Source organism: Podarcis cretensis (assembly GCF_951804945.1).
Source record: "Podarcis cretensis genome assembly, chromosome: 13".
NCBI classification, from domain to species: Eukaryota; Metazoa; Chordata; class Lepidosauria; order Squamata; family Lacertidae; genus Podarcis; species Podarcis cretensis.
The window spans coordinates 39,734,216-39,759,816 of NC_137182.1; the positions used below are offsets into that span (position 1 = coordinate 39,734,216).

Below are 25,601 nucleotides of genomic sequence, written 5' to 3' on the forward strand. Positions count from 1 at the left end.
AGGTTTTGGTTCATCTTTGTGTGCTAAACGAATAAAGTTCTGCTGTGCTGCTTCCATTTCGTTGAGAGGATGTAGATCCGTTGGCAAGAATTTAGTCCTTTGCTGGGTTTGAGAAGAGTGCCTTTCAGCTGTGTAACCTCTAGACATTTGCAAAAGCTCTTTTCTCAAGATGTGGAGAATCAGTTGATTTCCTTGAACATAGAAAGGGGGGTGGGTGCTATAGCTCAGGGGTAGAGCAGCTGCTCTCCATTGCAGATGGTCCTAGGTTCAATCCCTGATGTCTCCAGGTAGGGCTTAGAGAAAACTCCGCTCTGAAACCATGGATTGTTGCTGCCTGTCATTGTGGAGTGGACAAAACAGATGGCTCAGTGGTCTGTCTCGGCTTTCTCTAAAGAGTTTTTGTTGAAGGAGGAAGTGTGGGATGCACACTGAACATAGCATCCTTTTTATGATTATTTTTTTTTACAAAAACCAAATATCCATCAAGAATCTGCCAGCCGAGTACTCAAAATATGTAAATCAATAAAATGTAAGTATATCACTTGTTTTGCATAAGCTTTCTCAGCTACTTGCTTTATTATGAACCCAACATTTGCATTTCCAGAGAATTTGGAATGCTTATTATTTTAGTTTTAAAAGCTGGGTATGTTAACCTACCAGGATAAAGCAGTACAGGAACATGAGCGCAGAGGTCGAAGAAGGAATAGAGTAAATGCTCATTTTCCCAGCTTGACCCATACATTGGCCAAGCAGTCCAGAACCTTGCTTTGGGGGAGGGGAGGTGGAATGAAAGCAGGCGTGCTTGGAAATGCAAATTCTCCTTTGAAAAACTGCATACAGAATTGTTCAGAGCAAACTGACATCAGTGCAGAATATGTTTTAGGGTGTACATACTGGTTCGATGACATCCTGCTCCCCAGTCTAGAGAGAAAAGAGAAAAGCTGTTACAGCTGAGATGCTGGTATGATAGTATATGTTAGAAATAGATTTTTAAACCTGCTTTTTCATGAGGAAGTTGTATGGAATTGTGTGTGATGTGGGGGAAGTGGACAGAGAGGAAAAACCTCTCTCTCAGGGCCATCCTGAGAAGGTTAGAAGATTCCAGAAAGGTGCATGTGCCTGGTTGAACTGTGGAGTTTGCTCCCACAGTATGAAGTTCTAGCCACCAACCCAGACAGACAAATTTGTGGAGGATGAAACTACAGATAGCTACTAACCACAATGGCAGTGTTCTACCATCCAGTGTTGGAGGCAGTGTGTCTCTGAATACCAGTCACAAAAGGGGAGAGGGCTGTTTCATTCATGCCTTGCTTGTGGTCTTCCCAATGGCATTTAGTTCACCACTGAAAGAACAGGATATGGACGGGGGGGGGGGAGTTATGCTCTTTTGAGAATAAAGATGCAAAGGCGATTTTTAACTGCAACTGGAGCATTTGGAATCGCAAAAAGTGCTTTGCAAAACAGACCCTTTCCTAATTCATCCTGGTTTATTACACCGCGGATAAAGCGTATTTGAACTAAGCTAAATTACAGAACCAGCCTCTGATTCTCCCTACTTTGCAAGCGGGGCGCCTGTGTCTTTAAACGAGGGGAAGGAGGTGGGGCGCGGGAGCGGGGGAAGAGTGGTCATGTATTGCTTGTATTTCTGACTGCAGACAGAAAGCGAGGGCCATCTCCCAGCTCCCTTTAATTTCCTTTTTGGTTGCACTTAAAGGGGAGGTGCGCATTCGGGATGGGGAGGAGGGAAAAGGGGGAGGGGAGTTTTCCCAACTGTTTCTTCCCCCTGAAGGAGGCGGAAAGTTGCCCAGGGACGGCGGCGGCGCTGCAGAATCTTCCCCGGTACCAGCCTGGATGGAGCAGGTACAGGTGAGGGATTCCTTTGTGGAGCAGGAGGAGGGGATGCCAGCGGCCAGGAGCGGCTGCCGGGTGCAATGCCCGAGGATGAGTAGGGGACTCGCGTGCCAATGGGGGGGGCAGACGGGGGGGGGGAGAGGGAGGGACAAAGGGACCCCGAAGTCAACCCAGAGGCGCGGGGCGGAGGGCTTGCAGCACGAGCACCGCCGATGGCGCTCCCCGCGGCCCCCTGGCCATCGGCGGGTCCCCTGCCCTCCCCCTTTGGCCATGCTCGCCCAGCTCCGGGCTATTGTTCTCTTCGCCAAGAAGCCGGACTCGTTCAGGGAAGAGGACGAGCGGGATCTGTTCGGAGATCGCAGCGGGGGGGGGGGGGAGAGATCTAGACGCGGTTGGGACGCTTTTGGCTGGCAGCCAGGATGCCCGGGAGGGAGGGGGCCGGTGAAATTTGGAGGGCAGGCGGCTTGGGTGCCAGGCTTGGAAGGATTGGGGCGGGTTAAGAGCCCAGGAGGGGGACTCGGGAGCCGGGACGCTGGGCTGGGCTCTTTGATTGGTTCAGAGGCTCCAGCGAAAGGGGCCTAGGAGGTAAGAAAGCAAGATTTGGGGCAGGTGGGGGGGGTGCTTGGGTCAAGAATGGCATTTTCTGGGCCAGGCCGAAAGCTCATCCATCCGGAGGGGCTGGATAAAGATGATGGTGTCCCTCCCGTTTCTTGTTTACCTCCCACCCGCCACCCGCACCTCTGATTCAGAGGTAAACAGCCTTTTCACATGGAGTTTCCCTGCAGTGATCCTGGGTTGTCTGGGAAGGGAGCAGCAGACTTGGAGTTGGGATGCTTCGGATGAGCATTGAAAACAGTGAAGTCCAGCCAGTCAGCTTGGCGGTCAGGAAGCCTGGATTCCTTGGGCGAGGATTTAAACCAGGGAAAGATTTGGGTTAGACCTAAGAGCTGAACAAGTTATCTGGGAAGTTCAGGACACACTGACTGTGGGGGAGACTGCATCCTTGGGTGTAGAGCAGGGGAAGGCAACCTAAGGCCCGTTGGGCCAGATGCGGCCCAATCACCTTCTCAATCCGGCCCACAGATGGTCTGGGAATCAGCGTGTTTTTATGTGGGTAGAATGTGTCCTTTTATTAAAAATGCATCTCTGGGTTATTTGTGGGGCAAAGGAAATATAGTCTGGACCAGCTCACAGCTGAAAAAGATTGCTGACCCCTGGTGTAGAGTGAGGTCTGATTTAAGCTTGGGCTACCAGACATGCTTGTTTATTCATTTAAAGTATTTGTACCCAACTCAGGCACATTAAAACACATTGTAAAGGCTTCGTAGTAAGTTCTGCTTCTAGCTGAAATTCAATTGGAACTATGCTAGAGAATTCTGGGAGATGATTAATACAGAATTAAAAAAAGATCCTTCAGATCACATTTCCCAAAAGATCTGAGGCCTTTCTATTAGGATATCCTGAAAAAGGCACTCAATCTCTTTTTAAATGCAACCAGCACAGCTAAAGTGGTATATGTGAAGAAATGGAAAGAAAAAAAGATTCCCACGAAAGAAATATGGCAGAATAAATTGATAGAATACACAAAATTAGTAACCATGACCGTGAAACTAAGAAATAAGGATGAGTCACGGATAAGAGATGAGTGGAAGTGTTTTGAAAAGTATCTCAGAGGGTATAATAGTCAGTTTAACCTACAAGTAGGAATGAACATAAGAGCAGCAGATAACATTAAATAAAGGAAGATTTGTGACAAAAATGGGTGGAATAATAGATTATGCAGCCGACAAAAGACTACCTAGAACGCCATGGAGAAGTCCAAGGATAATAAATAATGATGAATATTTTATGGTGTATATATAAGTTGTAAAAATGCATAAACAAAGAGAAAGAAAGAAAGATTCAATAGGATCACACAAGAGCGAACCTTTCTGTGGCCACATGGAGTCTGGGGAATTGTCTGCCCAAGGAGACCCTTCTGGTGTTTCCTCTGATAATTTTTTGCCATTGCTTTAAGACAGTTCAATTCCAGCTGACATTTGTTTAATTGGAGGATTTTTATTTCCTTCAGTGTTTTAACTGCTGCTGTCTTGTTTTCATATTGTTCTCAACTGGCCAGCTTAACTTGGTTACATTGATGTTGCTTTTATATTTTGCTTTTAGCCTCGTTGGGGATTCTTAGATAGAAAGATTGAGTACAAATTTACTTAAATGAAACCAGCATGTGTCTTGGGTTAGGGAAGAGAGGTGAATTACATTTACAGCGCCCCATTCCCTGATTCCTTCAGGATTTAGCCGAATCATCTATCTCTTCAGCTTTCTAAAAGCAATAGGTAAGGAAACCAGGCCTCTACTGCTCCCTGTGTAATTGAAGCTCTGGCTATTTGATCTGCCCACCCACCGTACCCGCTCTGTTTACATCTCTGCCTTTCCTGCTATTTCCAGGGGAAGATGCTGTGAGGCAGGCATTCTGCTGGTGTGGACTCGCTGATGGAAATCCAGCTGGTTAGAGTGAAAGAAGAGGCAACTCCAGGATTGCCCCCCGTCTGCCCGCTGTGCCAGGAGGAGCTGCCGAGTCTTGCTGGGCCCAAAGGGCAGGCTCCACAATGCCATGGCTGCAAAAGCCTCTTGGTCGAGCCCCGGGGATGGTTGCCTGGCAACCAAGAGGCCCTGTCCTTCCTTGCCGAGAGGCCTTACAGCTGCTCCTTCTGCCCCAAGCGCTTCAAGAGGGCCTCAGACCGACGAGATCATGAGCGGGTACATACAGGCGAAAGGCCATATGGCTGTGGCATCTGTGGCAAGCGTTTTACTCAGAGCTCAGTGCTCTCTGGCCACATGCGCATTCATACTGGCGAGCGGCCCTTCCGCTGTGGTGTCTGCTTTAAGTCGTTCAACAACGGCTCCAACTTCCGCAAGCACCAGCGCATCCACGGGCAACCGTTTGGCTACAGCGACAAGGCAGGCGACGGGAAGGACTGTGCCTTCCTACCTGAGAAGAAGTTGAGCCAGCTGGCAGAAAGACAAGGTGGCTACAGTATAAGCCCCGGCCTGCCGCCCAGACAAAATGGCTGCCAGGTCGTCAAAGAACTGAGGGAAGGCGAGAACAAGAGAGGCTATGACCCAAACAGCCCTTATGTGAACTGCTTTAGCCAAGATAGCAGCCTGAGGCAACCTGGTGATGATGTGGACCATTTCAAGCAAATTAGACTAAGGGGAGATAATGCTAGTTGTGGCCCTAACCGTGAACTGAGGCAAAGTAGCCATTCTAAGGGTCTAAGGCAGGCAAGTGATAGCAAAGGTGGACTGGGGGGAAATGGTGGCACTGGCCAGGGACCGTTGCAAAATGGCCACAGTTTCAGACGCCAAAAATACGTTGGTGGTGAAAATCCCACGATAGGCCTGAGGCAAAATAGAGCAGAGGGAAGCCACACTCAGGGAGAACAGAAGCATCATGTCGGCAGCCACAATAGCAAGCTACTGTTAGACGACGGCAGTTGTAGGAAAGGCCTTTTGGAAGCTGGTAGCCACAAGCTGAGTCAAGAGAGTGGAGTTGTGGGCTGTTTAGTAAGGAGAACAAATGAAGACTACCTCAAGGGCCCAAAGCATAGTAGTGGGGAGAGCATTGGTGCCCACATAAAGCAGAATGTCAGAGGGGAATGCCCTGTCAGCACACTGAATCCAAGCAGGCACCTCAGCACCTCAGCGCCAAGACAAAATGGCCACCATGGAATCGCTGCCCATGGCCTCAGACAAAATGGTGCTGGCCACTTCAGATTGCTGAGGCAAGATGGCAGCAGCAACAAGCAGAAAGAGGTGGCATTTCAAGCGTGTGCCCCGGGGAAGATTAATGCTTTCACAGCAAAAGTATCTGTCTGGTCCTGTCCTGATTGGGAAGAGACCGATCTGGAGACAAGAAGCGAAAGGGGGGAATTTGAAGGATGCTCTCCCTTAGACATGCCTGCTGGTGTATCTCCCTGGGAACTGGAGAGCCCTGAGCCATGTTCTCTGCCTTACAATATTTCCACATCTCCTGGTCATGGCTCCTTACAAGAGGAGTTTAGAAGCACCACTCAGCACTGGGAAGAGGGGGGCTCTGCACCTTGCTTTCCTTTCCAAGATCCCGAGCCTTATGATCAGCCCTCTCAGTCAGCATTCGATTCCAAGCCTTTCCTCTGCTTTGCATGCCCCAAGCAGTTCCGTCGTGCCACAGATCTGAAGGAGCACCTGCGGGTGCACACGGGCGAACGGCCCTTTGGGTGTTCTGTCTGTGGCAAGAGGTTCACGCAGAGCTCAGCCCTGGCCACTCACCGGAGACTGCACACTGGGGAGAAGCCCTTTGAATGTGCCGTGTGCTGCCGGCGCTTCAATAACTCTTCCAATTTTGCCAAGCATCGCCGGCTTCATGGGCAGGAGGGTGCTGGGCCTGGTGGTAAAGGGGTGGCGAAAGACCAATGGAGTGCCAAGTCACAGTGACTCTTGAGGAGGAAGTTCTCCATGGGGAGATGGCATACTGTAGCTGTTGGCAGAGCTGCATGTACTTCTGCACCGTTGCAACAGTAGATGCTGATTTCAGCGTCTTTGAGAATCTCATTTTTAACTTTGTAGAAAACAGCAAGCTTCTAGCCCAGGCTTCCTCAGCCTCGGCCATCCAGATGTTTTTTTGGCCTACAACTCCCATGATCCTTAGCTAGAAGACCCAGTGGTCAGGGATGATGGGAATTGTAGTCTCCAAGCATCTGGAGGGCTGAGGTTGAGGAAGCCTGTTCTAGAGCCACAGGTGTGTTTCTGAGGGAATGCCAAACGATGGTTATATGTTTCATGATCAAGCCTTGGGTGTGGGTTACTTACCCCCTCTTCTTGTTCTTTCTGGTTCTTTGAAAATAAGAGATTTTCTGCAAACTAGACCTAGATATTATAATCAAACCATGGTTTCTAATTCTGGCTTGCAAGTAAAATATGGTTGATTTAATCAAAGTTAACAAAGTACAGGAGGAAATTGGAGCAAGGGGGCGGGGAGGGAGCAGTCGGTCGTGCAGTTACTCAGGAAAGGGTATTTTATGCAGCAACACTCTATGTGGAACTCTCCCCCATCGGATATTTGTTTGGTCCCTACAGGAGAAATCTTTTAACATAAATTGAAAACACTTTTATTTATCCAGGCTTTGGGGTCAAACTTGAGTTTTGCAATTCTCAAGGTAGTATGCTGCTGTTGCTGCTGCCACCGCCAGCAACATTTGTTTTATTTGTAGCTTTAGGCCACCCTGTGCTCCTATTGGAAGGGTGAGGTATAACAATGATGTATTAGTACATGGGTGTCAAACACAAGGGCCGCGGGCCAAATCCGGCCCGCCAGACCTCGTCATGTGGCCTATGGCATCAAGGGCGAGGAAGCGAGCTTCTCGTCCTTTTTACGGGTCCCGACCCAGATTTTAGGGTCCACACTCCGGCGGAGGCTCTCTGCCTTTCTAAAAAGTGACCCACGCAAACAGCCTTCCCTGCCTGCTTGCAGACAGGGCTCCAACCGACGCACCCCGTCGGCACTGCCTACCGGCCGGTCCCACAACTTTTGCCTGCCTCGTGGGCCGGGCAAAGAGGCTTTCTGCTCGCTCGGTCCAGTCTGGGGCTCGCTGCGGAGGAGGTGGTCCCGCGAAGCTGAGCTCGGAGCTGGCTGCCTTTGCCCCTTGGAGGCTCCCAGGCGCGGCTGCTCGCGCGCACGGCAACTTTTGGAGCCCGAGAGAGCCGCGGAGGTTGGCAGCGAGGGCAGGGAGCGAGAGCCACACTTGGGACGTCGCTCGCTCACTCGCTCGGGCCGCAAGAAGAGGCCACTGCGGCGCTGCAGCTGGCGAGGAGATGGCCGGGGGTGCGGGCGGCGGGGCCAGGGGCTGGCTGGGGGTCACCCTGGTGGGTAAGTAGCGGGGCAGGCAGGCAGGCGGGGAAGGGAACGGCGGAGGCGAGTGGAGAGCGGGGACCCGGTGCAGGTCCTGCCGCAGGCGGCGCACCCCGGCTGGGCTGGGAGAGGCGAAGCTGCTGCCGGTTCAGCTGTGCAGAGTGGGGTGGAGGGAGCCGGGCGGGCGGGCGGTGTGCCACACCGCAAAGCAGGGGCGCCTCCCACCCCGAAGAGGACCGCGCCGGCATCTGGGCGGCTGGAGCAAAGTGGGAGCCTGCCAGCAACTTGGCTGTGGGAGCCTGGCTACGAAACACCGCCCCCCTCCCCATGCCAACACATCGGCTTTCTCCGGGCTGGAGGACTTGGTGGATAGCCCCCTCCCCAGGAGCAACTGCAGCAGCTTGGGACCCCAGCAGGACATCCTGGCCACCCACGGCCGCAGTGCCGCTGGGGCTCCCTTGCAAGGAAGAAACTGCTGCTGTCCAAACTGCAGCTCCGTATCCTCCGACTTCTGAGTGCGGCGGCAGGGCGGGGGGAGGCAACATTTGCTTCTGCTCTGCTCTGTTGGGACAGGCTCCTGTCTCCTCCCCGTTGGAGCTCCAGTCTGCCTGGAAGCCCATCTCGTCATCTTTTTAAAAAATCATTATTATTTCTTCTTCTATTCTTATTTAAAATCGTACTGGAATAGGTATATTAAATAGTGTATAGGTTCAAGACAACACACACCAGTGCCTAAGGAAAAATAACTTTGATAAAGTCCTACAGATACAACTGGCCCTTTGAGGGTGACCAAACTGCTGATGCGGCCCCCGATGAATTTGAGTTTGACACCCCTGTATTAGTAAGTCTAAAGGCTTGATTATGTAAAGTGTGGTTTGGCATTCCATCTAAATGTAGCCATAGGCTTGAGGGCTAGGATCTTGCAGCTCTTTTTGTTTGTTTGTTTGCAATTACCTGTGAACCAAATCTTACTACTTTTCTTGGTTTGGGCATTACATCTGAACCAAACTAATGAAGAGAGAGGCCTAAAGTGCATGGCTAACGGTCGGTAACATTTCTGAAATTGGGGCAAGGAGTAGCTGAGCACTTCTAGAAACCAGTGCCTTGTACAGGTGTCTGGCCCTTCCCACTGCTAGCAGAAGAAAAATGGTATTATATGAAATAAGCAAGTTATCATTTACTTCATTTGTGTAATTACACAAGTGCTAGAGTGCAGATGGTTTGGGCTGTAATCCTATATCCGTTCTCTTGGAAGAAAGCCCAATGAACGCATTAGACTTACTTCTGAGTAGATATAGGATTGTACTGATAGATACCAACACTAGGTATACTGATGCAGTATTGGGTTGTTGTTGCTTTTTTAAAAAAGCAGATGCATGGTCCTGCTCATAGCGATCATAACCCACAATTTATAATGTGTGTTTTTACCCTCAGGAGGGCAAATCTGAAATGATTTTTTAAAATGCATTTGAAAAAAGCTATAATAAAGAAGATGAAAATCAAGATTTGTTCATGTTACAAGAAGTTGGGGAAAAGGTCTTTAGAAGAAAGGTCCCCCGGTCTTGTAAAAGTTGTAAGCAGAAATCCAAAGGTAGAAATAAAATCTTCTGAAAAGTTGTTGTAGCCACGTTTTAAACCAAATTATTCTTGACATTTTGCTTTGCAAGCACTAGCCAGTTAAAAAATATTTTGTTAAACATAGTTGAATTTGCATATAACCCCAATGGAAAAATTTAGGTAGAAAAAATTGTTGAACCAACCTCTCAGGCTACTTGCTGTTACCAAAGATAGTTCCACTAAACAGCTACCTTAAATATCCATTCCAAATATTATCATCAGTTTAGACCTCTATTGCACAACAAACACTTTATGAATTCTTTTGTTTTCTAGCTTTTCCCTGAGACTAGGCATTCTCAGTTCTGCATTTCTCATGGCAGATCTTGCAGTATAAACATTTGAAGTTTACGTGGTCTCCTCCCAGGGGTGGGTTTTAACAGCCATTTCCTGTATGCAGCACTTTTGCTTCATTGTCTGAGCTGGGTGCATTGTACCAATTTCACAAGAGAAAAAAATTCCATGTTGGAAGTATTACTTGCCTCCAGTTTAAATTGTCAATGTTCTTCATAGTGTTTGAGCTCCATTTGTGATAGCAGATATATTTTAAGTATCTCCTTCAAAATGGAGCATCACAGAAATGTCTGTCACACAAGATCATGTAGATTTACCTGCTGTTAATCCAGGACCCTCCCACATACATAATAGGAAAAGAAAAAAGGAAGCAAGAGCCAAATGCAGTCTTCTGGGCCAGATGCTCTCCAGCTTCTCCAACTTGCCCATCCTCGTAGGGATGAGCCAAAATTGAACCTAGCTCAAGTGGTAGAGCAGACTTTGCACAGAGGTCCCAGGTTCAGTTACTGACATCTTAGTGTGAAAGGATTGGATAGTAAGTGAGGAAAGTCTTTTCGCCTGAGGGTTCTGGAAAACTGCTGCTAGTCAAAGGAGACAACACAGGCTACATCAGGGTGGTCCAATTCACAACCCTCAATACTTTTTTTGGTGGCCCTCAGCAACATATGCCCCTCCCCACTGGGTCTTGCGCTGCCTTCTCAAAGTTTGTGGTCCATGGGTTCCCTGTCCAAGTACGCCTGCGGCCTACTTGGTTTGAAAAGTTGGGCCGCCCTGGGCTACATGAACAAACACCTTGATCTGGCATTAAGCAGTTCCCCTATAAAGTTAAGAAGGAAGGAGGAAAGGTTTCTCAAAAACAATTCTTCCTTGCTTTATTTGCTTGCAAAGTTTAACATTCTGATTTAAATTCACCCAGCTTCTAGATACCATTGGAATGCTCTGTTCCTGAAATGCAAAAAGGGAGAGAAAAGCATCCTGCTTGGTATGCCGATACTTGTCTTGTTAATGCCTTAGGACTTAAGAAAAAAATCAATTTCAACAGCAACACTTGAATGTGTGTAAAACTGTTGAAATTGCCAGCAAGTTTGCTTCCAAGGATCATCCGAGCCTTCTCCATCTCCAGTAGCCTATACGAAACTGGCAGAGAAGAGAGTTGGAAATGCTGGTACTCAACAGTTTGCTTCCGAATGTTTGATTTCTAGGGATGACCTCAACATTCTTTTTAAATGTCAGTGAGATTCCACCAAGCCTTGCCTACTTCTTCATACCAACTTGTTGGAGAGCTGTGGCTCATGTAGCCGAGGCACCTCACTTAAGAGTGAGAAAGCCCTACCCACTGCCCTGATTGGCTAAAGGAGGAAGGTGGGACCCCAGGACGGCATAAAACCCCTTCTAATAGAAGACTGCAAGATTTCTGGCAAACCCACCTTGATCTTTCTCCTGCGGCTGGGTATATGATTCTGCTCTTCCCACAGCCCAGCTTGTATCAAAGTTTCAAGCTCTGATAACCTGATACTAGCCACTGTGGGTATCCATCTCCTTTTTTTGCTGCAGTTGTTTGGGATCTACAAGCCCTCATGTTCTTCTGCCCTTTACATAGTCCCAACACTTCAGTGGTCTAGCTACTTGGGATTCTTAAAGTGAAGCTCCCTCCACACCAACAGTTAGCAAAACAAGCAAATCTGGAGCCCTCTCAATGCATGGGACATACGCTTTCCAATTCTTATTTTTTTAATGTTTGTTTAGTCTGTACATCGTAAATCAGACACCTTTAAAACAATAGCTTGGTTTAAAACACAAACACACGCTCCCATTCCCCTAACCCCGACTGAGAAAAACACACGCTGTACAGTTCCCAAAGGGGCACCACCAAGGAGGACGGGACAGGTTATATCGGTCCAGGCCCATCAGCTGCATGGACAACGAGGGGGTCCTATACATATTATATTTTAGTACACGTTATCATAAGGGACTTGAATCTTGGCACCAAAAGTACTGCACTTCCTATGGCCAATGGGAGAAAGGGGTAGTTAGAAAAAGAAGTATTTATATATAAACGTATGTATTTATAGATCTGTATTAATATAAAAAGTCATCTTGCTAACATGATTGCAATGGGTTGGATCCTATCTGCGGCAGGACTCTCTTCAGAGATCACAACAGTCACTGGTCTGGGAATGTTTGAGTCCTGTCTCAAAAATGTCCATCTCCCAGTTTGGGATGAGTGGGGAGCATGGGAAAACATCGCCCGCTGTCAGAACCAGAGAATCCATGTTCCCCAATGAACTGGAGGGCTGATGGAAGTTCAGATGATTGTGTGTCTTGCGGCATCTTAAAACGTCAGGTCTGATGCTTGGAAAAGACAGGAGGATCTTCACAATTCCCGTTCACAGCAGGCAAGGCATCAGGGGTGATGAGAATCTGTAGGACAGCCAGCATCCTAGTGATGCACACACTTCAGAGCTAAGAATCCATCCAGGTATATTTATATAAAAGGCAGAGCAGTGAAGTGGGAAGGTTAGTTGGCAAGTCTTGATCGCACACTCCAACTGGGTCTTCAAAAGGATCCCATTGCCCAACCAGAATTAAAACCTGGAACACCTGTCTTTGACCTTAGTCCCTACAGAACCTTCCCACAGAATTCAAGCCAAAGAATGCCACCTCTTACTCTCTAATCCCATGACCTCTTATAGAGGAAAATTAGAAGTGCTGTTCAGCTCTTTTTTAAATAGCATCTTTCACATGAGAGTGAGGCATGACAATTTCACATCGCACCAACTATCCAAACCAAACTACAACGGAGAACAGGGAAACATACTTGGAAAAATCAAACCACTCCTAGAATGAAGAGTGGGCACAAGCTTCATTTCTTAAGCAAACCTGATCTTACAAGTGACAGCAGGCAGATGAGCAGAGTTCTCTGCTCTCTGGCATTAGAATTTTGGCTGGAAGCAAAGAGAGCCATTTTGCCCTCAGCTCCCTCTTCACCTGTAAATAAAAAAATTAAAAGGGTGAGTGGGGAAGCGAACTCTCTCTTGCTACTTTCTAATCATTGTGAACACAGGAGGTGATTAAGGGGTGTTAAGATGGAGTAACTGCTCTTCTAAGGTCAGAAAACGTTAAAACCTTTTTTTCTTTTTTTTTAAAGAACTTTTAAAAACTTAGGATGAAAGTCGAGACTACATTTTGTCAATTGTAGGAAACAGAACACCATTCTCATAGGCAAGGCCTGGCTGAATATATTAGCATAAATTTTGTGACTGAAACAGGAATTCCACAGCTGTGTGGAAATTTGTCTTCTATATTTTAGGCCTGTAAATTATTCTGGAGGGGAAAAAATCCATTGGAAATCCTGTTATGTGTGAGACAATGTTATGTTGTGGTTTCGAAACATAGTATTTTTGTCTTAGGTCACCTGGGAATGCATAAGACTTGTTTCACCCTGTCATGCTCCATCGTCCATTTGGGAACCTACACTTAAAACAATTTGACAGACAAATCATCTACTAGATTAGTTGTTGTGAACTCGCTTGTTATTCCTGGGTAATAAAGTAGATGGTATAAACAACAGCCTTTAGTGTGAGAACAGGTCATCAGTTTTGGGGTTACCACGTCTTTCCGTGGGGTTTCCGTGGAAACCATGCTCAACTCAACGCAGAAGCAGCTCTTCCTACGAAGCAGGTATGGTATAAACAAGATACACTTGTATTCATAAGGAGGAAGGAGAATCTAATATTAAACTCAGCTCTATTGGCAAATTACAAAGTCAGGGAGGGAAAATTCTATATGGAAAGTTTCCATGTAAGGCAGGGAGAGTTATATCCACCACCATGGGGAGAATCCACTGAATTTCAGCTACAAGTTCAGGCCTTAAAACTTTAGTATAAAGATAAAACAAGAAAGAGAACATCCAGTATCAGCCACTTATGGAGGCAGGACATTAGTCAGTAGTATTTCAGTCTGTCAGAGACATTAAGATAACTGGGCCTGACTCAACATGGACAAAGAGTTTCCCCCTGGAGTTGACCCAACATAGGAAATGTGGAACCGAGGCTGGAAAGTAACAGGCTGAACCCTCTTCCCATCTCCTTTCTGTTCTTCACACTCTTCGTCAAATAGGACACAGGGTCACCAAATTCCGCGAGGTTTCCTTTAAGGAACGCCCCACCCCCCAGCCGAGTCCATTTCTATCACAATTCTCTATCCCCAGGCAACTCTGCAACTTTGGCAACATCCCCTTTTCCCTCTTCTTCCAGGCACTGGGCAACCACACTGGAATAATAAAAGCATCTTTGGGTCCTCCTATCCTTGGACCGTCCATCTCACCAAAGTAGGAACTATGGATGCAGATGCAGGGATGTAGACCAGAAATGGCAAGGAGGCACCTTTGGTATTGCCACCTGAAAGAAAGTCTTCATGCTCCAACATGGAAAAGCAGTAACGTTTCCCGTCACAACTGTCTTATTAGATGCAGAAGGTCAACTTGGATCACGAGGGACAGGGAGAGGTGAACCACCTGGTGTCCACCGTCCACAAGGGGGCGTGCTCTTAGAACTCTTTGGTTGCATGTAGTAACTCAGCTTCCTCTTCTGCCTGTTCAGAACCAGAGGGTGATGAGCAGCGCCCAGAGAGGGTGCTGGGGAGCCACGCCAGGGAGCTAGAGAGTTTGGAAGAATCTTTTTGACCATACCTGACCAATATTCCTGTTTGGGTGGGGGGGAAGAAGGTCCATGATTTAAGACTGAGGATGAAAAAGTCCCCGTGGGGTACTCCAGCCACAAACTAGTTAAGTCTGCCATTTATCTGATGTGAGGGCGCCAAAAGTGTTGCCAAGAACAGGGTGGGCTTGTGGGAGTGGAAGAACTGGGGGTGAAGCACTGGATGTGCTGTGCAAACCAAAGCAACATATCTCACTGTGGGATGCAGAGCCACCAGGTACGTTTGCTTTCCTCTCTCTCAGCTTCATACGCAACCACAACCATATGAGGTTCTGGCAGGAGGAAGAAGGCAACACACACTAGCTAACTGGTGTGTCAATTTGAAAATTCGGGAAAAGACCACATGGTACAGTCTTTCTGGGCCTACACCACTTCAAGATACATAAGGGGGGAAATGACCTATCTGAATGCTCTTTCATATTCAATACTGTATTCCCTTCATGTGGAAGGTATCAGGGAGAAGGCTAGGCTAGAACCTTCCCTCCAGACTCGCTTGTTTCCTATGAGTGTTTTGTTTTTAAAGTGAGGGAGCATTCGGGTTTATGATCCTCCAGCTGCATCATGAAGTGGTAACTGTCCTGGAGGTGGGAAGACATGTAGATATTTTATGGTGTGGCAGCATCTAGATCATATTGTACGATATGCAAAGTTCAAGCAAGCTCCTCTAATTTCCTACACAGGTAAATGGTGGTGGGGGACGGGACACTATCTTCTGTCAGCAACCAGGTCCCATGGGCAACTAAGGTATTTGAAAGAGGAAAAGCAGCCCATTGTCAGAGGTAAAGGAAGCACCCAAATCAATGTCTTTCCTCCAGAAAGGAAGCAAGACCTACATAGCATAGATCAGGTGGCTGGGTTCACAGTAAAATTTGGCAAGCGCTCCTGAAGGACTGTACCATGTCCTGCCCTCTACTGAAATTTATGAATTGGCTCTAACACTTAAATGGAGGAAAGGAAGAGCCATCTCTTCCTGCAAATGGGAACCTAGATGGCTTCTTCTCTCTTTCAGTATCTAGGCTTATTATTCCACAAGAACATCATTCCTCTGCTCCCACTTCCTGGAAAAGGTAATAAATGTCCATCCGTTCTTGGTAAGAAAGGTAATTTCTATGACAGCCATCCTCTCCTATCAGTTTAGATTAGGGAATCCAGGATAGACAGGGCAACAGCTATTTGTTTGGGGAAAACCAAGGTCCAGGGAGGATACCTACGTAAACCAATCCTGTGTTGCATCCCTGGTTCTCCGTGGATTGCCCCATGCAATTGTGACTTGAGGACTCTCCCATATCCTTCCCCAAACATAGCATCTTACTGCCATTTTACTACAGGGAAACGCCTGCCCTTGTGGCTTGCAACAGACAGGAACTAGCCTCCTCTTCCCACCCTCAAGTACCAGGATAAAGGACCGCCCAGATTTTCTTCCCCTGCCCCCAGCGCTAGGCTTGCTCCTTGTGGCCTCCCATGGCGGCAAAGCGCTCCATCTTGTGGATGTGGCGGTGTTTCTTGAGGCCATAGGTGTTGGAGAAGGCTTCTCCACAGGTGCTGCACTTAAACGGCCGCCCTCCCTGGTGGGCCTGGACGTGTTTGCTGAAGTACTTGGGGTCTTTGAAGAGCTTGAGGCAGGCCCCGCATCGCAGCTCGCGCTTGGCATCGTGGGAGCGCTGGTGGCGCAGGATGGAGGACAGGTAGAAGAAGCTCTTGGAGCAGCGGTCGCAGCGGTAGACCTTCTCGCCCAGGTGCACCCGCTGGTGCTCCAGAAGGTTGCTGCGGTAGCGGAAGGTCTTGCCGCAGGTGGGGCAGCGCTGGGGCCGAGCCACCACGTGGAGGCGCTGGTGCTCGGCCAGGCTGGACGACTGGGCAAAGCGCTTGTTGCAAAGAGCGCACTTGTAGGCCCGCTCGCCGGTGTGCACCACTTTGTGCTGGCGCAGGTACCAGGAGCGCAGGAAGCCGCGCCCGCAGACCGCGCAGCGGTAAGGGCGCTCCTCGGTGTGGCAGCGCTGGTGGCGCATCAGGAGGGCGGCCTCCCAGAACCGCTTGCCGCACACCGGGCAGGAGAAGTGCCGCTTCTGCAGGTGGGTGCGGCGGTGCAGCAGCAGGTCATAGGCCCCCGCGAAGCTCTGCCCGCAGACTGAACAGGCCAGCGTGCGCCGCACCAGGTGAACGTACTTGTGGGTCACAAGGCCCAGGAAATGCTTGAAGGTCTGGCCGCAGATGGAGCAGGAAAAGCGCTCCCCGCTGGGCAAGGTAGGGTGGTGGTCTTCGAAAGATGTCATGTTGTCGCCACTGGCCAGCCCGTTCTCCAGAGGCGCCACCGCCGCGGCCGTCTCGTCCGGTGGCAGGAGCCGCTCGGGGGCAGCCTGGTGGACCAGCTTGTGCCACATGAGATTCTCAATGAAGCCAAAGCACTTGCCGCAGACGTCGCACGGGTACGGCTTCTCGGCCACGTGAACTTCCTTGTGGCTCATGACGTGGAAGAGATCGGGGAAGCGCTCTCCACAGTCAGAGCAGCCGTAGGTCAGCCCTTCGGGAGGCGGTGGCAGCGAAGGACCCATGGGTGCCAGCGAGGGCCCCATGGGTGGCAAAGAGCAAGGCAGCTGCAGCCGGTGGATCTGCTTGTGGCGGGTCAAGCTCTGTGGGTAGCCAAACACCTTCCCGCAGATCTCGCACTTGTAGGGCCTCTCCCGCGTGTGCACCACGTGGTGTTTGCTGAGGTGGAACGACTCGCGGAAGCGCTTCCCGCACACAGCGCACTGGTGAGGCTTCTCCCCGGTGTGGATCCTTTCGTGGCGCTTCAACGTCTCCCGGCGCCCAAAGCCGCGGCCGCAGATCCCGCAGCAAAAGTTCTTGCCCGCTGCCGTCCCCACCAGCAGCGGGTGACCCAACAGCCCGTAGGATGTGGGCTTGGTGTCGCCGTCAGAACCGGTAGCCTGCGGGTCTTGTGGGAGGAGATAAGCTCCCGGCGGCAGGTAGGACAGGGCGTTGGTGCCGTCCTTGGGCAGCTGGGCTCCCTCGTGCTGCAGCTGCCGATGGCGCAGGAGGTTCTGGGGAGCCACGTAGCCCTTGCCACAGATGTCGCACTTGTACTCAGGGCGTGGCGGCAAGGTTCCAGGTGGCGCGTGGGTAGCCTGGTGCTTCAGAAGGTAGGAAGCGTCCCGGAACTCCTTGCCGCAAACCCCGCACTGCACTCGCAGGAGATCCGAGTGGGTCCGCACGTGCCGCTTTAGGCTCTCGCGTCGGTTGAAGCTCTTCTGGCAGACGGAGCATGAGAACGGCTTCTCGCCCGTGTGGATGATCTGGTGCTGGTGCAGGTGGCTTGGTTTCTTGAACACCTTCCAGCAGAGAGAGCAGGTGAACGGGCCTTCCGCCTGAGCGATGGCAGCACTGAGGGCGGAGGCGGCTGCTGTCCCAGCGGATGCGGGAACCACCTGAGGGTTGCCGCTCTGAGTAGGAGGCTGAGCTGCTCCCTCGGCACCAGAAGCAGCAGTTGCGTTGGTGGCAACAGCTGCGGCAGCTGCTGCAGCAGCGGCTGCAGCTGCGGCTGCGTTAGCAGCGGCCGCATTGGCAGCCGCCGTGGCATCCTCGGTGTCCTTGTGGCAGCGGCGGTGCCGGATGAGGCTGGAAATGTGGTTGTAGGTGCGGCCGCAGGTGGTGCACTCGTAGGGCCGCTCGCCTGTATGTACCAACATGTGTTGCACAAGGTGGGATGACTGCTTGAAGGATTTCTGGCACACGCCGCACGGGAAACGGCGGTCGATGAAATATTTCAAGCGCCGGAAGTAGTTCTTGTCGTCTTTGCCCGCCTGGCTGTCAGTAGCAACAGTGGCTGTAGCTGGGGGCGGGGCCTGCCCACGTTTCAGGCTGCTGAAGAGGTGCTGGTGGCCAGAAAGGTCCACAATGCCCCACTGAGGAGTGTTGTAGGCAGCGGCAGCGGCTGCAGCTGCTGCTGTACTATCGAAGAGAGGCTGGCCTGTTGCTGGCACCACTGCTGGACCAGTATAGGGTGGTTGCTGTTGCTGTTGTTGTTGTTGCTGCTGCTGCTGCTGTTGCTGCTGTGGTGGTGCAGGAGCCCCCGGTTCGGCTTTCTTGACTTGAACGTTGGCAGAAGAGGCAGCCGAGGAAGAGGAGGATGGGCCTTCAGCTTTGGGCTTGGAGGTGCCAACAGCGGTGGGGACACGGTCAAAGTGGGCAGGTGGGGCGGCAGCGGGCGGCTGGGTGTAGTCGTACTGTGGCTGTGGGCAGGGGAGGGCGGCGACTGCTTTGGCGTGCTCGTGGTTGTAGGCCTCCATAGGTTCAAAGCGTTGGTGGTTCAGGAACTCCAAGAAGTCGAAGGGGTAGCTCTGGAAATGCACACCCTCGTCGCTTGCTGCATTGGCTTCCATCTCCACCCGGGAGGGGGCACTGCCTAGACAAAGGAGAGAAACCGGATACCAATGTAGACACATGCCAGACATATCCAGGACACCGGCACTCTTTGCTATGGTGGCTCCATTAAAAAAAATAAATCTGATATGTTCCATTTACACAATGGGATGGGTCAAGAATTTTCTGATTTAAAAAAAGAAAAAGGTGCCAGTTGTTAAAATTAATTGCAAAGAACCATGGTGCTGCCTTATATTCAGTCAGACTTGTCCACCAAACCCAATATTGTCTACTTCTGACTGGCTGTGTCTCTCCAGGGTCTCAGGTATGAGAACAAGAACCTCGCTGCATCAGATTAAAGGCCAAATATTCCAGCATATAGTCTCTGTAGTGGCTGTTCAGAAACATATGCGGAGCTCATAAGCAGAACCTGAAGGCAAGACCTGTCTCCTCTGCTGTTGTCCATCAGAGACTGGCATACAGAGGCATGCTGTCTCTGATCCCAGAAGTGGTAAAATAGTATATAGTCATCATGACAGCTACCCACGGAGAGCTTTATTCTCTGTGAATTTGTCTTAATCTAATTTTAAAGTCGCCTAAATCGGTGATCATCACCAAGGAAATCCCAAGAGAACACGTGGGGTAAAGGAGTACTTCCTTTTGTCTGTCCTAAATCTCCTACCCTTCTGTTTCATTGGAAGACCCTGGGTTATAGTATTATGCTGGCATCATTTTACACACCTCAATTGTGTCCTTAATTGCTTTTAAAAAGGCCCAAATATTGTAACTTTTCTTCATGGGGTGTTTCTCTAGCCCCACAAACCTTTTATGGATGGCATTTACCTGTTCTAACATTCTTAAAATAAACCAGGATATGTCTCAAACCACCGGTGCTGCCTCTCAGCTTTAGTTCCTCCTCTCAATGAGAGCACAGGTGACTCACTCTCCTAAGCTTGACAATCCTCCAGGTTTTGAGTGGCAAGCAGGGTTTATACCCATTCAGTGCTAGTTGGCTCCAATGCAGCTAAAGCATTAGTTCTTTGAATATTTATGGAGTCCTGGTATTAAACAGAGGTTAAAAAATGGGACTCTCAGAGGTCACAGGTACAAAGCATTCCAAGGCAAGGCTCGCTTTGGGGAGTTCAGAAGCCCGTGCTTGTCCCTGAAGTTTGGGGTTTGCGTATTTAAAACAAACTCCTCTGCAAAGTGGCTTTCCTTGCTCGAACATGCTGGGCTCTGCCAATGTAGGTTACCAGGGCTGAAAGCCAGTGTAGAAAGTTTGAAGATGGAAAACTCCATCTTCCCACTCAGCTAAAAAGGTTTCTCATGCCGCCTAAAACCAGCCACTCTTATTCTGCCTAACCTACCCCACAGGATTGTTATAGAATGGCATAGTCCCATACATGCCCCTCTAGGCATGCATACATACATGGGGCTGTCACATTTTATAACAGGCATGGGGGGAACTCAGGCTCAGAGGCCAAGCACTGCCCTCTCCACCCAGCCCTTGGAATTCGACCCAAGCCACACCCCTTTCCCTGGGGCCACGCCCCTTTCACCAGTCCTTATTTGCATCCTCCTCAAGGGTTTTTGCTTGGCTGAAAGGTGTTCTGCCACTGTGGTAATGTCTCAATTGCCTAGATGCAGAGATGGGTGGATGTGCTTTTGCATGGCTGGTATATAGCCAACTGTTTGAAGATGAGGCACACCTATGGCACTTTTACCTGCCCCACCCCTTGAGGGAACATAACTGTTGAGCTGAAGAGCTTTCCCCCACCTGTTTTATGGCAACCCTGTAAGATAAGGTAGGCTTGAGGGGTCATGAAGGGATACAAACTAAAATGTGTATAGGGTTGATGCGTCAAAGATTCTACCTCAAGGAAGTGGGCTTCTCATCCCTTCTGGCTAAATGCTTTCCTACTTGCCAATCTTATCTAGAACAGTGTGTGCCTTAATAATAAAATACAAACTATTCTGCATTCAAGATCCTCCCGTATTCTGCCCCCATAAATGCAGAATTCTGCAACCTGTATGACTTATGGAAATTCATCCAGTTGTGAATATTTTATATTTCATAACGGCAATCTGTTTCTGATAAGACAAGGGGAAGGTAAGTAAATGTAAGTACAGTGGTACCTCAGTTTTCGCGGCTCCCGTATTGAGTTTTCCGTATTGGGTTTTCAGTTTTTGAACGTTTTGGAACTCAAACGATCTTCCGGAATGGATTACGTTCGAAAACCGAGTTACTACTGTAAAAGGTCCATTTGAATATCCATATGTAACATCTTATTTGCCTATCTCGGGCTATCATGTGTCTCTCCAAACAGAAAAGTCTTGCAGTGTTGTCAATATTTGCTCCAGTTAGGTCTCTGGTAACTTTACAAAGGAAGGGAGTTCCATAAAGGTGCATTTGATGACCATCAATAGAGGGCACTGATGGGGAGCATGGGCCACCATTTTACCCAGCAGAAACTTACCACAGTGAGGGGGAACACATGGTCTTCTGCAGCATCTAGCCATGAACAGAAGAGGTTTTCACCACTTCCCTTCAATTTCAAATGTGTCCTAAGAGTCTCATGACCACGTAGGTGGACACTACAGATGTACCCAGGCCCACCGCAGTAAGTTACCATTTGGTAAATCATTGTCACCATTGGTCATATCCACACCATACATTTAAAGCACATAGCTTCCTCCAAAGAATCCTGGTAACTGTAGTTCAACACCATAGAGCTACAATTATCAAACTACAGTTCCCAGGACTCTTTGGGGGAAGCCATATGCTTTAAATGTCTGGCATGGATGTTACCATCCTCTTCTAATGTTGGGGAGCACAATGGGATACAGAAAAGCAGGTAGCCTCTGGAGGATGTAGGGGCCAAGCCATGTAGGGTTTTAGAGCGGTCCCACTGCACTGGCTGACTTACTCTTGGGGGGACGGCGTCTCAAGAACTGCCTTGCACATTAGGCTGGAAGGCACTTCTGTTTAGGAAGCAGGAAACCCGATGTAAATCATCACATATGATGATCACATACGCATGTGTTTTGTTTCGTACAGACACAGCAGGAAACCATAGCCTCCAGTATAATGATCACACATATATTCATCTCCATGTGCACACCCTGGAATGCTATGGCCTTCGAGTGTATGTACAACCAACAATTAATGTGATATGCAAGATCACCACATCTGATTATATGGACACAAGCTTCACAGTTTCTCTTCCAAATATGCACTTTCCACAAAGGAATGGTCAAATGTGAGACCCCTGCAAGAAAAAGGGGGAGGGGTGGGGAGTCAGCCACTTCAGAAAGTGAAAAAATAAAAACCTTCTTGTGGGTTCTTCAATTTGCCTCATTTTTGTAGTTACTTACAATGCCTCTTGCGTTTACCAACTTTCTGCATATATACTTAAACACAGAGAGAAAACTTTCAGAGTTTTAAAGTATCAGGAAATACTTAGATAAGAATCCCAAATACCCACCCTTTCTCCACCTCCCTTCTTTCCATGCAAGACAAAGATAAGAAGTTGTGTAGGACACAGCACTGCTATCACCACCCATTTCCAGCCCAACCCCCTCCATTAACAAACTGCCCTAGATTTAAAAGAAAACTGGTCTAATTCGGCAAATGGCAATGTGGTGGGTTATAATGCAGCAGATGTAAGATTTAGAAGCCAGGGGTTGGAGGCAGACTATGTTAGCTGAACCTACTTAGGTCTCACTGAAATCAATGGGAGAAGATAGTCAGACATGCTTAATTCCCTCTGAAAACAATGGAACTTAAGTTCAACTAACTTTGTCTGGATCCAACCTCAGGTCTCCATGTTTCTCATACATGAGGAGTGGAATGCACTGCAACAGGAAACAATGGAAGCCAAGTTCTCTGAAAGGAGGCAGAGTATTCTACTACAGCCACTTACATATCCCAATGCCTATCGCTGGAGTTATATTTAAAAATACGGATTTTAGTAACAGTGCAGTGTCTGCCTTAAATGGGGCAATGAAGCAGAGGTCTGGGAACAATGGAATACAGTGGTACCTCTGGTTACATACTTAATTCATTCCGGAGGTCTGTTCTTAACCTGAAACTGTTCTTAACCTGAAGCACCACTTTAGCTAATAGGGCCTCATGCTGCTGCCGCGCCGCCACAGTGCCATTTCTGGAGCAAAGTTCTTAACCTGAGGTACTATTTCTGGGCTACTGGAGTCTGTAACCTGAAGCGTATTTCACCTGAGGTACCACTGTACCAAGGATGAGGTAAAGAAAAGGAGGTAACAATGGAGGCATGGATAAAGTGAGACCAGGATCATCTAGGAGAGGGCTGCGAGGGCCTTAGTGGATTTCAGGGGTGTGGACTGGACTGAAAAAATGACAACAATGGAGGAATATAGCAGCAGGACAAGAAACCAAGGAGATTGAGGGTGGAGGGCTGTGAACTAGGGTTCCTCTGTCCTTGAGAGAGGAAATGGGAGTCTGGTGCATCATTTTAAACCCATAGCACTAGGAGGCAGAACTCCTGGGTTATGTAACTAAGCTTGCTAAGATACTTGGCAGCCAAGTTCCATTGTTGGTTTAACCCTATACATCTGGAAATGTCATGAATCTACCTCTCTCTTTTGAGGGGAGATTCCCATTAAACCCCACATGTAGAAGGCATTTTTAAGAAACACCATAACTCCAAGAAAGCCCTCCCCCCATTTTCATCCCCCTCCCCTGAACACTTTCCAAGTCAGGAATTGCCTGTTAATTCTCCACAAAGGGTCAATTCAAACACACAATAACTGAGGCAAAGCAGTTGTGCTGCAGGGACAGAGACACCTGAAAGTTTTTCAAGTGGTGGCACAGGGAAAAGAATGAATGAAGAATATTTCAATTGGCTACATTCCCAGATGATAATTGCATCCTGTACGAAAAACATACAAATCAGGGAGGAGGCAGATGTAGTTAAGATGTTTGGGCTACACCCAGTGACATAGCCAGAGAGAGAGAAATAGAGGGCCAAGCAGAAATTTCAATATCAAGCCTGCAATGTTTTGTATAGATCCTTATCCCTCCTCATCACTAGCGGAACAGAGTTAGTCATAAAAAGATGCACAGATAAGGAATTTTGCTTAATGCCAATGGGGCACAAGATAAAACTCTTTGTGCAGCAATTTGGGGGGGGGGTGTTTGTGTGCAAAATCACATCATCTCCCATTACAGAAGGATCTGGTTAAGCAGACCTGAGAATGACCTTTTCTTCATAACCCGAAGAGCTTCTGCCAGTTTACAGTTCAGGGCAGCAAAGTACTGCATAACCCTGGGCAAGAAATGGGTGGGAGGCAGCAGAGAGGGCTCTAACAGAAACTGTGGAAGTCCAGTCATTCCTCACACTGATGAGGAAGGGTACAAGATGCACCTGGGGCCTGCAGTGGGGGCAGGAGAAATATAACACATTTACCAGTCAGTGGTGGGTAAAAATAGTGTGTTGAGGTTCAAGAGTCACGCTGTGAGGGTTATACCTCTGCAATCTGTGGATGGAGCCAGAAATAAATCTGTTTGGGAAGGTGGTTATCACTCAGGTTTGAGTAACACTTTCTTCATCCATATTTTTTTTTAAGCATCGGAAGAGAAGGGTCATGGCTCAGACACAGAAAACATACTTTGCATTGCAAGGGTTGGACAAGATGACCCATGAGGTCCCTTCCAACTCTTCTTCTATGAAAAAGTCCCAGGATCAACCTATTCCATATTCAGGGAGGTCTGGGAAAGACCCATCTGAATCTCTGGGCAGTTGCTGCAAACCACTACTGTGACCTAAGTGGACTAATAGTCTGAAATGGTGTCAGGCAGTTTCCTAGACATTAATAAAATAGCATGGGGGGGAGAACCAGGACGAGAAAACAGTGTGAGGGAAGGTGCTTGCAAGAGGCAGCAGGGTTGCAAGCCTGCAGTAAGTAGAAGAGCCCCCATCTATATTGGGGTCGAGCTAGATTAGTAATGTGGAGTTGACCACCAAGGTAAAATGCAGGATGGGGTGGGAATCTGACTACATCTATGGGGAAAGCAGCGGATACACGAGAGGTTTGAAGGCAACAGTAATCCGTACTAGGTTATAAGGTTAAAGATAAAAGTCAATGGATGGGATGACAATTCCAGCTTGAGGTTGGATGTGAATATGAGTTGGCGGGGAGGGGAGCGAAGGGAGAAAAGTGACATAACGCAGGTTTCTGGTTGGGGGCCAGCTGTGAGGCTACTGGATGCAGGAGGAGAAGAGGGAGGGGGCGGAGGGAGCGGGTCGCGCAGGCGAACCGGGCGGGAGGGGGGCGAACCGCGTTCGCAGGGGCCGGCCGGGCGGGGCGGGGGGCGGCGAATCATGGGGCGGAAGTTAACCCAAGCGAGGGAGCGGGGCCGGGCTGGCGGGGAGGCCCCGGGGCCCAACCTATGCGGCCGAGCGGGGGGGGGGCGAGCAGGTCTGGCTCCAGGACGGCGCACTCACCGGTGTGTGGCGCTGCCCCAGCCTCCTCCGCGCCCCCGGCAGGGGCTGCTCCTTGTGCGGCAGGATTGGTGCTGGGGGGAAGCCCCCTGGCCCTCGCCTTGCCCCCAGCGGACGCGGGGGGCGTTTCTGGTCCCACTGGGGTGGGGGGTGGAGGGGGCACTGCCAGGCTGCAACTCACACAGGCCCGGCCGGAACCGGAAACCTCCCTCCCCAAGGAAGAAGGCCGTTTCCTGCCCTCCCCTCGTACCCACAATCCTCTCCGCATTCCGACCTCCCCTCCCTCCGTTCCGTGGCCCAGAGGCCTTTGCGCGCGAGTGAGCGCGAGCGCGTGCTGGCTTCGGCTTCCTCCTCCGCTGCTGCTGGGGTAGCGTCGTATCCTGCCGCCTCCCCGCTCCC

General features: G+C 49.4%; 2 protein-coding genes across 2 annotated transcripts; one reads left to right on the forward strand and one right to left on the reverse strand.

Annotated features, from left to right (window-relative positions):
* Window positions 1-4,341: 4,341 nt before the first annotated feature.
* On the forward strand, window positions 4,342-12,788 carry ZNF784 (zinc finger protein 784; the record flags this gene model as incomplete). The annotated part of the gene is made up of 1 exon (XM_079951091.1): window positions 4,342-12,788. The coding sequence occupies one exon, from the start codon at window positions 4,342-4,344 to the stop codon at window positions 6,322-6,324; it is 1,983 nt and encodes a 660-aa protein (XP_079807217.1). The 3' UTR covers window positions 6,325-12,788.
* On the reverse strand, window positions 11,360-25,480 carry ZNF865 (zinc finger protein 865). The gene is made up of 2 exons (XM_079951078.1): window positions 25,206-25,480; window positions 11,360-18,766 (listed from the first exon to the last, which is right to left on the reverse strand). Exons 1-2 carry the CDS (start codon window positions 25,468-25,470, stop codon window positions 15,801-15,803), a joined length of 3,231 nt encoding a protein of 1,076 aa, XP_079807204.1. The 5' UTR covers window positions 25,471-25,480; the 3' UTR covers window positions 11,360-15,800.
* Window positions 25,481-25,601: the final 121 nt, after the last annotated feature.